This window comes from Oncorhynchus nerka, linkage group LG16 (assembly GCF_034236695.1).
Source record: "Oncorhynchus nerka isolate Pitt River linkage group LG16, Oner_Uvic_2.0, whole genome shotgun sequence".
Classification (NCBI taxonomy): domain Eukaryota; kingdom Metazoa; phylum Chordata; class Actinopteri; order Salmoniformes; family Salmonidae; genus Oncorhynchus; species Oncorhynchus nerka.
This window is the reverse complement of record NC_088411.1, coordinates 18,560,197-18,575,002: the sequence shown is the minus strand read 5'-3', so window position 1 is coordinate 18,575,002 and position 14,806 is coordinate 18,560,197. Positions and strand designations below refer to the sequence as shown.

General features: G+C 42.8%; 1 protein-coding gene across 3 annotated transcripts in view; it reads right to left on the bottom strand.

The window, feature by feature from the left end:
* The window catches only part of mprip (myosin phosphatase Rho interacting protein), a 66,031-nt gene that overhangs the window by 50,298 nt on the left and 927 nt on the right, over positions 1-14,806 (bottom strand). For all 3 annotated transcript variants that reach the window (XM_029684936.2, XM_029684935.2, XM_029684937.2), the window contains exons 2-3: positions 9,241-9,318; positions 409-474 (exon numbers count right to left, since the gene is read on the bottom strand). In XM_029684936.2, the coding sequence (XP_029540796.1) occupies positions 409-474; positions 9,241-9,318 (144 nt within the window). The remainder of the gene's footprint in view (positions 1-408; positions 475-9,240; positions 9,319-14,806) is intronic.

Genomic DNA, 14,806 nt, shown 5'->3' with positions numbered 1-14,806 from the left:
ATACCCTATGTTCCTCTGCTTCATCCTATATTCGCTCTCCCTCCACCTCCATATACAATTTCATGGTTCTTCAGTGTGAGGTTTACTCTGCATTCGGGTGGGGCAGTTTTAACATCTCGCAGCACAAGGCTAGCTAACAGAGATCAGGCTTCCCAGTCATCTCTTTCCCAAGCAGGTACCACTGAATACACAGCCAGGTCATTCAGCATTACCGTCCCGTCCTTCACGGACCATATCAAATACTACTCTTCCCAGTGCTAGAGGCGTCACTACAGACACCTTGGCTCTGTGTGAAGCCATAAGGCACGAGAGGCAGTGCTATAGCCTGATTATAGACACAGCTAAGGAGTGCTGTTAGGTTGTTAAGGAGGAGGTGGAAGTAGCATGGCTGATATGACAGCTCCTTACCGATTCATCCAGGGCGAAGCGCAGGCAGCCATGTTCGTACAGCACAAAGAACCGCCGCTGCCATTTCTGTTGGGAGAAAGAGGAACATCGTTAACACTTAATCTGATGATCTCCTTATAAACTATTAAGAAACGGCCTATAAACTAATATTGTATACAATTTCTGCAGGGAAAGAGGAGCATTGCTATCGGGCTGAAACCAAACAAACACTTAAGCTCCATTATGAACTGGGACTAATAGGGTGTAGTGAACATATAGCTAAGAGATGCTTAAAGATACAATAACATAAATCCGAGAACCCACCGCCTGTAGTCTGGGTACCAGACGTTTTAGCTAACACTCCTTGCCACTACTGTCATTCTTGGTAAATGACATGGAGAACAAGGAGCGAAATGAAATAGCTGAATAGAGACTAGAGGTCGACCGATTATGATTTTTCAACGCCGATACCGATTATTGGAGGCCCAAAAAAGCCGATACCGATTAAATAGGCCGATTTAAAAAAAAAATGTTTTAATGTATTTGTAATAATGACAATTACAACAATACTGAATTAACACTTATTTTAACTTAATATAATACATAAATAAAATAAATTTAGCCCCAAGTAGATAATGAAACATGTTCAATTTGGTTTAAATCATGCAAAAACAAAGTGTTGGAGAAGAACGTAAAAGTGCAACATGTGCTATGTAAGAAAGCTAACGTGTCAGTTCCTTGCTCAGAACATGAGAACATATGAAAGCAGGTGGTTCCTTTGAACATGAGTCTTCAATATTCCCAGGTAAGAAGTTTTAGGTTGTAGTAATAGGACTATTTCCCTCTATACCATTTGTATTTCATTAACCTTTGACTATTGGATGTTCTTATAGGCACTTGAGTATTGCCAGTGTAACAGTATAGCTTCCGTCCCTCTCCTCGCTCCTCCCTGGGCTCGAACCAGCAACACAACGACAACAGCCACCACATCGAAGCAGCGTTACCCATGCAAAGCAAGGGAAACAACCACCCCAAGGCCCAGAGCGAGTGAAGTTTGAAATGCTGTTAGCGCGCGCTAACTAGCCAGCCATTTCATTTTGGTTACACCAGCCTCATCTCGGGAGTTGATAGGTTTGAAGTCATAAACAGCGCAATTTGACGCACAACGAAGAGCTGCTGGCAAAACGCACGAAAGTGCTGTTTGAATGAACGTTTACGCGCCTGCTTCTGCCTACCACCACTCAGTCAGATACTTAAGATACTTGTATGCTCAGTCAGATTATATACACGCTAGATAATATCTAGTAATATCATCAACCATGTGTAGTTAACTAGTGATTATGATTGATTTTTTAGTTTTTTATAAGATAAGTTTAATGCTAGCTAGCAACTTACCTTGGCTTACTGCATTTGCGTAACAGGCAGTCTCCTTGTGGAGTGCAACGAGAGAGAGGCAGGTCGTTATTGCGTTGGACTAGTTAACTGTAAGGTTGCAAGATTGGATCCCCCGAGCTGACAAGGTCTTTCTGCCCCCGAACAATGCAGTTAACCCACTGTTCCTAGGCCGTCATTGAAAATAAGAATGTGTTCTTAACTGACTTGCCTAGTTAAATAAAGATTTGTTTTAAATAATTAAAATGTATTTTTTTTTTTTTTTACAATAAATAAATAATAAACTAACATTTATCGCCGCCCAAAAATAATGATTTCCGATTGTTATGAACACTTGAAATCGACCATTCCGATTGATCGGTCGACCTCTAATAGAGACGGCAACCAGACTGGGGGCTCCCGAGTGGCGCAGCTGTCTAAAGCACTGTCTAAAGCACTGCAACTCAGTGCTAGAGGCGTCACTACAGAGACCCTGGTTCGAATCCAGGCTGTATCACACCTGGTCGTGATTGGGAGTCCCATAGGGCAGCGCACAATTGGCCTAGCATCATCCGGGCTTGGCAGGTGTAGGCCTTTATGGTAATTAAGAATTTGTTCTTAACTGACCCACCATATTTATGAATGAGGTCCCAGGTGAAGTTGCCTGGTTTTATTTAACCAGGCAACTTCAACTGGGACCTCATTCATAAATTAAGCTACGGTGGGTTTATAGTTTACAATTACACTTTCATATTAGTACATCATTTTGCATTATTTGACCTAATGATAACTAGCTACCAAGAGGCTAGACCAGTTTTCCCGAAAGTGAACGATGCCGCTATCAATCAGATCAAATTAAAATAAAATTGTATTTGTCACATGCTTAGTAAACAACCGGTGTAGACTTACAGTGAAATGCTTACTTAGGGGCCTTCCCAACAATGCTGAGAGAAAGAACATAGGGAAATAATAGAAAAGTAATAACACGTAATAATAAATACACAATGAGTAACGTAGCTATATACACTGGGTACCAGTAAAGAGTCAATGTGCAGGGGTATGAGGTAATTGAGGTAGATACAGTTGAAGTCAGAAGTTTACATACACCTTAGCCAAATACATTTAAACTCAGTTTTTCACAATTCCTGACATTTAGGATCACCACTTTATTTTAAGAATGTGAAGTCAGAAAAATAGTAGAAAGAATTATTTATTTAAGCTTTTATTTCTTTCATCACATTCCCAGTGGGTCAGAAGTTTACATGCACTCAATTAGTATTTGGTAGCATTGCCTTTAAATTGTTTAACTTGGGTCAAACTTTTCAGGTAGCCTTCCACAAGCTTCCCACAATAAGTTGGGTGAAATTTTGGCCCATTCCTTCTGACAGAGCTGGTGTAGCGGAGTCAGGTTGTAGGCCTCCTTGCTCGCACACGCTTTTTCAGTTCCACACACACATTTTCTATAAGATTGAGGTCAGGAGCATTTTGCCACAACTTTGGAAGTATGCTTGGGGTCATTGTCCATTTGGAAGACCCATTTGCGACCAAGCTTCCTGACTGATGTCTTGAGATGTCTCTTCAATATATCCACAATTTTCTTTCCTCATAATGCCATCTATTTTATGAAGTGCACCAGTCCCTCCTGCAGTAAAGCTCCCCCACAACATGATGCTGCCACCTCCGTGCTTCTGGGATGGAGTTGCAAACCAAACCGTGTGCAGTTGCAAACCGTAGTCTGGCTTTTTTAATGCCGGTTTTGGAGCAGTGGCTTCTTCCATGCTGAGTGGCCTTTCTGGTTATGTCGATATAGGACTCGTTTTACTGTGGATATAGATACTTTTGTACCGGTTTCCTCCAACATCTTCACACGGTCCTTTGATGTTGTTCTGGGATTGATTTGAACTTTTCACACCAAAGTACGTTCATCTCTAGGAGACAGAACGCGTCTCCTTCCTGAGCGGTATGACCCATGGTGTTCATACTTGCTTACTATTGTTGTACAGAATGCTCTCAAGGATGAACCAGACTTGTGGAGGTCTACAAAAAATATTCTGAGGTCTTGGCTGATTTCTTTTGATTTTCCCATGATGTCAAGCAAAGAGGCACTGAGTTTGAAGGTAGGCCTTGAAATACATCCACAGGTACACCTTCAATTGACTCAAATGATGCTTCTAAAGCCATAACATAATTTTCTGGAATTTTCCAAGCTGTTTAAAGACACAGTCAACTTAATGTATGTAAACTTCTGACCCACTGGAATTGTGATACAGTGAATTATAAGTGAAATAATCTGTCTGTAAATAATTGTTGGAAGAATTAAATGTGTCATGAACAAAGTAGATGTCCTAACCGACTTGCCAAAACTATAGTTTGTTAACAAGAAATGTGTGGAGTGGTTGAAAAATTAGTTTTAATGACTCCAACCTAAGTGTATGTAAACTTCCGACTTCAACTGTATGTACATATAACTAGGCATAAAGTGACTAGGCAACAGGATAGATAATAAACAGTAGCAGCAACATATATGAGTTAGTGCAAAAATGGTCAATGCAGATAACCAAATAGCTAAGCAGACTAACTATTTAAATAACAATTTAGCAGTCTTATGGCTTGGGGGCAGAAGCTGCTTAGTAGGGTCCTGTTGGTTCCAGACTTGGTGCATCAGTATCACTTGCCGTGCGCTAGCAGAGAGAACAGTCAATGACCTGGTTTGCTGGAGTCTGACACATTTTTGGGCCTTCCTCTGACACTGCCTGGTATACAGGCCCTGGATGTCTGGGTGCTCGGCCCCAGCGATGTACTGTGCAGTATGCACTACCCTCTGTAGTGCCTTGCGGTTGAATGCCAAACAGTTGCCATACCAAGCGGTGATGCAGCCAGTCAAGATGCTCTCAATGGTTCAGCTGTAGAACTTCACGACTATGTTGGTGTGTGGAACATGAAAGAACCTTAGTGATGTGGACACCGAGGAGCTTGAAGCTCTGGTTTCGCTCCACTACAGCCCTGTTGATGTGAATGGGGGCGCGCTCGGCCATCCATTTCCTTTTGTCCACGATCAGCTTCTTTGTCTTGCTGACGTTGAGGGAGAGCTTGTTGTCCTGGCACCACACTGCCAGGTCTCTGACCTCCAATCTACTAAACTTACCTGAACGAAATATACGAAACTGACCATGGCTTGATTTATTCTCATGTCACTGTGATTGGTTAGTCAACGTGCAATAAAACCTGTATACTGTCAATGACTGAGATTAATTATTTGCGTTGCTGGCTTCATTAAAAACGTAATCTGATGGATTTTGGATGTCCTTGGTCTCAATTATTTGTTCAAGGGCATATGCGAGGCCAACTTTACTACAGTATCCTGAAGGCATACTTAAACACCCCTGATGTGTCTCAACTTTAAACAATGCAAATTTTGTTTAACTTCTTTCTATTCTGTGGCTGCGTGAAATAGCAACCATGACATGAATTCAGCGATGACATTTACTTCATCTTTGTGGCTCCCTGATGAAACGGTAACATCCATTACTGTACTTAGTCTTAGCCAACCTTGCACCGTATACCGAATCTTCTGTACTTTTTCCGATACTAGAACATAAAAAAACGGTTCGGTACTAGAATTTGTTACTTTCAGTACTCCTGTCAAAAAGTGTCAACAATCAAGCTTGTCTACCAGCGCAGCAGAGCCCTTATTATCGCGTGCACAGAGTCTGGGCTGTATCATGTTACATCATCATGCGACACGGCATGTAGACATTTTTAACACGATTATTGTTCGTAAAACAAATGTCTATACATGCTAGAACACTTTACAATGTAAGAAGATACTGGTAGCGGACAGCTAAAGATAACATCCATTCACAACCCTCGTACTTTGTTTGTGATAATATGCAAACTACAACGCAAAAAAAAATCCTGATTTCAAAGCTGAGTGCCACCAAATACGTTATTAATTAACTTGGTCGCTCGCTCACGTCTCTCCCAAAGATGATCAGTGAACTCTGTTAGAGACCGAGCACATTTGTATAAAATAAGCTACTTCTATTAAAATGTTGTTGAACAGTACAATAAAATAAATGTAACCTTTATTTAACCAGGCAAGTCAGTTAGAACAAATTCTTATGTACAATGACGGCCTATACCCGGCCAAATCCGGATGACGCTGGGCCAATTGTGCGCCACCCTATGGGACTCCCAATCACGGCCGGTTGTTATGCAGCCTGGATTCAAACCAGGGTAGTGACACCTCTAGCACTGAGATGCAGTGCCTAAGACCGCTGCGCCACTCGGGAGCCCTTGCAAGGGAAACAGATTGTTTGTCATCTGTAGCCCAATGAAATCAGCCAAAACAAGCTCAATAACTCAATGCGTGCACACACTGAATATGCATTCACCTGTATTGTGGATAGGCCTAGGCTACATCTTGATTTACCCAGTTTATCAATAAAGATTTACCATTCAAAATAAAATTATTACCATTATGTTGTTAAAGTTAGAATGGTAAAAACATACCAAAGTCAAATTGATTGTATAATTGATTAATTAATCGATACATGGCGATCTCTGAAAAATATGGACGTACATTTTTTTTATAACGTAATGATATTGAACTCAAAAGATGCCCAACGATTGAACAGAGCAGTAGCTGAGTTTATCTGTCTGGATCAAGTGCCATTCTGTGACCTGGTAATATGGCTTCTTTTTTGCAGTGGTATTGTTTTGTTATTGTTTTGGTATCGAGTATTGGGATACTAAACCAGGTATCGAAGTCAAAAATCTGGTATCGTGACAACACTAGTACCGTAATTGCTGGACTATTAAGCGCACCTGAATATAAACCGCACCCACTGAATTATTAAAAAATATGTATTTTGTACATAAATACACCGCACATGTCTATAAGCCGCAGGTGCCTACCGGTACATTGAAACAAATGAACTTGGTCACTATCTTCCTCCTCCTGTGCACTGAAACCACTGAAGTCATCTCCTTCGGTGTCGGAGATGAATAGCCTCAGAATTGCTTCATCCGATGTTGGATCGTTTTCATTGTCGCTCTCGTCACTTTCATCCGGAGGCAAATACCCCGCTGAGCTCATGCTGCCCCTTCAACACGCAGCAGTCCAGCCTTTCGAAACCCGTTGATGATAGTGGATTTTTTGACAATGCTCCACGCTGTCAGGACCCACTGGCAGACTTGACCATAAGTTGCTCTTCGCATGCAGCCCGTTTTAGTGAAGGATTTCTCCCCACTTGTCATCCAAGACTCCCACTGAACAAGGAGTGCCACCATAAATGCACGATTTACACTGATGTCGAGTGGCTGCAAATACTTTGGGCCATCTGCTTTTCTTCCCTCTGAAAGCCTTTGTTGTCTTTTTGCACTGAGTCAGTTCCTCACGCTGCTGTTTCCAACGTCTTATCATCGACTCATTAAGGCCAAGCTCCCGTGCAGCAGCTCTCTTTCCTTTTCCAACAGCCAGATCGATCGCCTTCAACTTGAAAGCTGCATCATATGCATTTCTCCGTGTCTTTGCCATGAGGGTGACAAAATTACTACCGTAATCAGAATGATGGGAAGTTTGAGCGCGCTCGATTTTACGTCACATTATGTGACGGTGCTCAGTTTTTTGCCGGCATGAATCTTGTGAAAGCGGGAAAAATCCATAAATTAGCCGCGTCATTGTATAAACCGCGAGGTTCAAAGCGTGGGAATAAAGTAGCGGCTTATAGTCCGGAAATTACGGTACTCTCTATTGCTGCTTTTCAACTGTAACGCCAGTGTTATACTTAAGCAATAAGGCACGATGGGACCTGGTATATGACCAATATACCACCACATGGGCTGTTCTTAAGCAGGACGCAACGCGGAGTGCCTGTATACAGCCCTTAGCCGTGGTATATTGGCCATATACTATAAACCCCCAAGGTGTCTTATTGCTATTATAAACTGGTTACCGACATAATTAGAGCAGTAAAAATAAATATTTTGTCATATCCGTGATTTTCGATCTGATATACCACGGCTGTCAGCCAATCAGCATTCAGGGCTCGAACCACCCAGTTTATAATAGTGTATACAACCTGATGTTATAGGAAATTATGTTTCCATAGTGTAGCAAAGGCTCTTATTTATATCTTAGACTTTTTAGTTCACTGTTCCATTAAATTGTGCTTTTTGTTAACTGTCCCTTTAACTGCAGACACCTCTGAGCCATAGAGATGTATAGAGATCGCAATGTATCAATCAGTCCTCAATGGCGTTGCCCATGTTAAACACGCTTTTTGGCACTAGAGACCCTTTGTACATCTCTATGCTGAGCACACCTGCAACCAATTTCACTTCTTAAATACCTGAGTTCCTTTGTCTTTTAGTTCAGTGCCAAACAATCTAAGCACTAGTACAAAACCTCTCCAACATGTATCCTTTCATTTCTGTTATCTGTGAGTCCAATACCCAAACGTAAGTAACCCGCAGTATTATTTACATTCTTCAATTGATCTGCATTTAAAGATGCACTGTTGTTTATTAGCGGTAGGATGTTAGAAATATTTGCATATTGAAAGGATCTCATTTTGTACCTTCAATTAATATTTTACTGCTTTCGAGAAATTATATTTATCATTTGACTACTGGCTCAGATTGTGAAAAGTAATTGTTTAAGATCAAATATGCTGATAAATGTTTTCGTTTACTGTCAGCACAAGTCAATGGAAATTAAGTTTGAATTGGAGGAAATAAAACCGGAGCACCAACTCCCTAAAACAGAACCTCAAGTCTCTCTCCTTTTCTTCTAACCCGGGATCACTGTGTCACCTACCTCACCCAGTGCATTCAAAATAGGCAACCTGCCTTATCACATTGCTAGGGCTGACAGTGAGAACTTCTGAAGAGCAACAACCTCTGCATAATCGAAAGTTACATTGTGAGGTGTTAACCGTCAAAGGTGTAAACCCATGTTCACAGTTAGCCATCGTTATGCAGATGCAGTCCCAGTGGACTCGCCCCCAAAATAGTGTAGGTTCTTCGGCGCCATGGCCCACCTGGCTTAGCGCAGTTTGTTGAATAGATTCCATGATCCGAACATGAGCGAGTGCTCGGCTCCTTCACGCCACTATGTGTACCCGTATGTGCGCTCTAATCATCGTGACGTATAGCACCAGGCAAATTGGCATGAAAAGGACAATACGTATGCAGATCTAGAGCCCATTTCTCTGACCATTCGATTATACGCTAGGGCTTGTGTTTCAAGCGCTTCCATTACGCCTCAAAGCTTACTTCCCAAATGGATTTTAAGTCGATTAAAACATCCAGATTGGTCAAAGTTCACCCATCTCCCTCTCACTGAGGTTCTGCTGCCCGGGAATGGTGTTTGTCTAATGTTTATCATGCGACTACAGTGCTATGGAAGAACAGGGAACAAACATACTAACCCATCCCCCATTCCATGTGAGCGCGTGCACGCCTCATGGTTGCTCTTACCCGGGATCTCTGCATGGGGTTGTCAAAGTCTGTTCCCTCGGGGGCCAAGCACAGCCATCCGCCGTAAATAGGTTTGGCCTGTAAAACAGAGCGATTTAGACAATCATTAAAATTGTTGGGAAGCAGTCAGCAAGGAGAGGGCACATTTTGTGGTCCAGATGTTCCTATAGACCCTCCCAATGAGGCAGTCTTCAAACCACAAAACCAGTTAGCAAGCCTGTTGGCCTAATTAGCATTGTTTGATAGACACCATTGCCTTGCATTCAAATGACTTAAATGAAGATTTGTGAATGAGAACAGCGCCTGCTTATAAACCTACATTCACTTCGTGGAAGTTGTTTGAGCCAAAAACCTGCATGTTTCCAATGAAAACACAGAAGTTCAAAAGATGTGGAAATGTATAAACATGGAGCAGAGCTCCCACGGTGAGGGGGTGGCTGTTTAAAATGGCTGCTCTTTGCACTCTAAAACTTGTTTGTCTTGGTCTAACTTTTACTGTTAAACATTACCAAGAAGCAGCTGTCAGGGCTGTTTTGCAAAAAAAAAAAACTACTGTCTTACACGTGCGGAAGAGGAGTGTACGATTATTAGACTGTGTGGGTATTGGCCCTGGCTGTCACTAGCTAGCCCGTGTCCCTGCATGTCTGTCAAATCTATGTGCCTCGTTTCCGCTTGCATAGACTGACTGCCTATAGAGACATTTAATTGGTTACTTTTAACAGGTGATGGGGTGACTGAGGAGATAAACATGCCATGACCTAGTCCTAAGAAATCTGATAAGTCTACCATTTTGGCCGCAATGATGACTAATTATTTGACTTATTGCTGATTAGCTGATTATCTGCAGCACTGAAGTCTACACCTAGGCTACGATCCAAAATGGATGTTTCCGGTCCTCAGATCTTATATGGGCAATGTTATCAATAAAGTAGCAAATATCACACAGGTCTTGCTATAATGCATAACCGATTTCTCCATTCTTGTCTTACAAAACATCCAAAGAGAGAGCGAGGAAGAGAGAAAGAGCTGGACAGGAAAGAATGAGCGAGACACAAGGAGAGGCAGTGTAAGCGAGCAGCTGTGGCCTGTAGCGATGTTGGTGGGCTGAGGAGCCAGGAGACCTGGAGAGGAGGGACACACCCTCGCACCCTTCCTCCTTCCACACACACACACACAAGCCTCACTTCCTCTATAGTGGTCCTCCTTTGACCTCCCCCTCCCCCCTCAGCTCTCTCCCACAGACCTACCTTCCCCCTCCATACCAGCCCGCCTCCGACCCCACCGGCAGTGAGGTTAACCCATAGAGATAAGACTATAGTGCCCAAAAGTCTGTTTTAGCATGGGCAGCGCTATTGGGGACTTTCACAATGTTGAAGTAGAAAACTGGGTGGGACTTCCTATGGGTTAAGGGAGGATCACATCATTCCATCCAGGTCATCGGGAGGGATTAACCAATGAATTACACACGTGAGAAAACATTCCATAACTTCAGGTGGCAGTAAATCGTCAACCTTGGCTTCATACCTGTTCAAACAACACACTCCAAGTGGCAGTATGCACTGTTTCAGTTTGTTTACCAACTCATAGTAGTAGAAGAAAATTTCAAAATGGAGATGCTCATACTCTCTCAGATGCCATAATCGGACAGATAAAATTGCATCCTCTATCACGCGTTAACCTCTTATTGCCTCCCTAGTACAATCCAGGGAGGCCTGGATGCTCTTCTCTCCTCTACTCATTTAGGAGTCATGCCAAAAGGTCCATTCAAACGTAAGGTAGACCCGTCTGAAAGTTCACCTTACTCCTCCTAGCCAAGTAAAACCAATGCAGAGCCTTTGATTGTACACCGAACAAAAATATAAACACAACATGTAAAGTGTTGGTCCATTGTTACATGAGCTGAAATTAAAGATCCCTGAAATGTTCCATTCACACAAAGCATATCTCTCAAATGTTTTGCACAAATTTGTTGACATCCCTGCTAGTGAGCATTTCTCCTTTTCCAAGATAATCCATCCACCTGACAGGTGTGGCATATCAAGAATGATCATTACATGATCATTACACCGGTCCACCTTGTGCTGGGGACAATAAAAGGCCACTTTAAAATGTGCAGTTTTGTCACACAACGCCACAGATGTCTCAAGTTGAGGGAGCGTGCAGTTGGCATGCTGACTTGCCGCAATGTCCACCAGAGCTGTTGCCAGATAACTGAATGTTAATTTCTCTACCATAAGCCTTCTCAGACACCGTTTTGGAGAATATGGCAGTACGTCCAACTGGCCTCATAACTGCAGACCACGTGTATGGGGTCGTGTGGACGAGCGGTTTGCTGATGTCATTGCACACAGAGTACCACATGGTGGGGGTATGGTATAGGCAGGCATAAGTTACAGACAACGAGCACAACTGCATTTTATCGATGGCAATTTGAATGCAGAGATACCATGACGAGATCCTGAGGCCCATTGCTGTGTCATTCCATCTGCCTCCATCACCTGTTTCCAAGATGCACGGCCCCATATCGCAAGGAGTATAGTTGTCACACCAGATACTGACTGGTTTTCTGATCCATGCTGCTACTTTTTTGTTTGTTTTTTAGGGCATCTGTGACCAACAGATGCATATCTGTATTCCCAGTAATGTGAAATCCATAGGTTAGGGCCTAATGAATTTATTTCAATTAACTGATTTCCTTACATGAACTGTAACTCAGTAAAATATTTGAAATTATTGCATGTTTATTTTTGTTCAGTATAGACAGAACTGGAACTTATAGGTCTAAGATGTCATTTTGGACCATGTGGAATTGAGATCTATGTATGTTAATTTGAGAACTTGGGGCTCCACTGGTGAGAGTAACCTGTGAGAAACTCTGTTCCAGTTTCAATCCCAACCCTGCACTTTCACAAGCTCTTCCTCTCCTCCCTCAAATCTTTCCATACCCCTGCCTTCTCTCTCTCCCTGGGTTTTCGTCACTCTCCTTCCCTCTATACTCCCATCATCACCCCACTATCACTCCCAAACTGTTCTCTCTGTCTGCATTTCTACCATTTCCTTGCCTCCCACTCTCCCTGCCTCCCACCTTCTATCCTGAGTGGGTTCTCTATCTCACCAACGCCTCGGGAACTACAGAGCAGCGTAGCTCAGCAATAGCCTTGATCCAGAAAAAAAACCTTTGAAACTATTGTCCTATGGGCTACCACCTACACTCTGTTTTGATCTAGAACAACCTTGCCTGACTCCACCGCTGCTGGAAAAATGCTAGGGGAAACACTGCGTGACCAACTAAATACACCAGCACCAAACATACTCTACCGCCACATTCATTTCCTTTCAGATAACTTTTCCATGCGGGCTAGGCATATCTCTTTCAATGTTGTATTCATGCTGGAGGTGTGCTCGATTGACCGGAGAGTGTGAAAGTTTGAGTTAAACAGAATAACTCACTTTAAATTTAGGGCTCAAATTCAGTTAGACTAATGAGCGCCTCTCTTGGAGCCATGCAGTGTTCAAACTGCATTAAGATGCACCCTGGCTGGGTTAAGTGTATCTACTAACCAGAGGCCGGGCGCATAGAAGTGGAACCACCCTCTGTTTCACTTCTGATTTCCACTTTACCGTTTTCATTTCGTCCACTCAGGGCTAAGGATGCCATTACAGAATATGAGAGCGCAGATAGGCTACATTCTTCCGTGTTTACATTTTCCTGTCCAAAATGGCAGTCAGTCATGACTAGTTCCTTGGATAGATTTGGGCTAAACTCATTAAGGGGTTGTTTTGTTTTATGAGATTAGAACTAGCTAGCTGTAGCGTATTGTTTAAATTCTCAGACTCCCCTGGTATGAGAACTCATTACTAGCCCTATATGGATAGAACAGCGGATAGAAGCATCTCTGGTTCCACTGGTGACGTCATAAAGGCCCTGGGAGAGAGCGAGGCTGGGTCTCAGGAGGATTAAAGAAGTGATGTAATCGCTTTAAGATTCTAGTCCTGACTCAGGTGTCCAGGTCTGAAGGGGTTAACCCCGCAGTAATCATAAGCAGGCTGTCATACACACAAGCAGAGATGCAAACACACTTTCTCACTCATACACTACACAAGCAGAGAAACACACTTTCTCACTCATACACTACACAAGCAGAGAAACACACATTCTCACTAATACACAAGCAGAGAAACACATGCACACTTTTTCCAATCACAGCCATTTTGTGGAGGAGAGGATGCTTGCTGGCGTTGCTGTTCTTAAGCCATGTTCAAGGGCCCACCTGGACCTCATCGCATGGGATCAATTATAGGATACAACAGAAACTAGCTAATGATCTCAGAGATAGAAATCCTCTCATTCACTACTTCACTGGCTGAAGGAAACCAGGGGGACTTGTAATACGACTTGAGTACACATACAGTATTTCACCAGATGTGCTACCTGTCCCAGACTTGCTGTTTTCAACTCTCTAGAGACAGCAGGAGTGGTAGAGATACTCTAAATGATCGGCTATGAAAAGCCAACTGACATTTACTCCTGAGGTGCTGACCTGTTGCACCCTCTACAACCACTGTGATTTATTATTATCTGACCCTGCTGATCATCTATGAACATCTTGGCCATGTACTGTTATAATATCCACCCGGCACAGCCAGAAGAGGACTGGACAGCCCTCTATAGCCTGGTTCCACTATAGGTTTCTTCCTAGGTCATTTCTCCTAGCCACCATGCTTCTACACCTGCATTGCATGCTGTTTGGGGTGTAGGCTGGGTTTCTGTACAGCACTTTGGCTTTAAAATACATTTGATTGATTGTGAGGACTTTGTGTAGACCTACACTTAAGTTGAATTTGGGGTCACGTTCAGGAGGGCACAATCTTCTTGTTTGTGGCCACAGTTATCAGAGCGTGGCAGCACAGTCCCTTAAGTCAGCTGGTGACCCTGCCTGCCAGTCATATGGATGTTTCGGGTCAATGTCTCCCAAAAAATTGGACAGGATCCATGGGTCAGCTGATTCCTCATTTTGGGAGGATGGTGTTATTTGCCAGTAATAAATGTTATTCCTAACCTGAAGCTGGTCAAACCTCCCTTATCCAAATCTAATGGTCATTTGTGGCTTTACACCAGGGTCCTATTATTACAGCTGATTCCTCATATTGAACCAGTGGTTGATCATGAGAAACACTGGTTTTCTTCCTAGCAGACCACACCTTAGTTTGTCAGACTGAAGCAGGAGATTATACATACATACACACACCATTAGTTCATCTCTAAAGGAGTCGGTCTTCAACAAATGGTCACTGAATGAGGACACAACCAGAATGACACACACGCTGAGCTATAAATCAGACACTACCAATTAATAGACTTGAGGATGGGAAAGTAGACAGCATGACATGACATTGTCAGTTTCTAAAGGTTTTAGAATACTAATTGGACGTTTGACTAGGTAGCTGGCTAAAATATTGGACTGTTACACAACTTGACAGTAACAGCAAACTCGAAACACCCAAATGGTCACATTGTCGCATAGGTGTTTGTAAGATGTGAACTGCAATGTGGCTACATCATCAC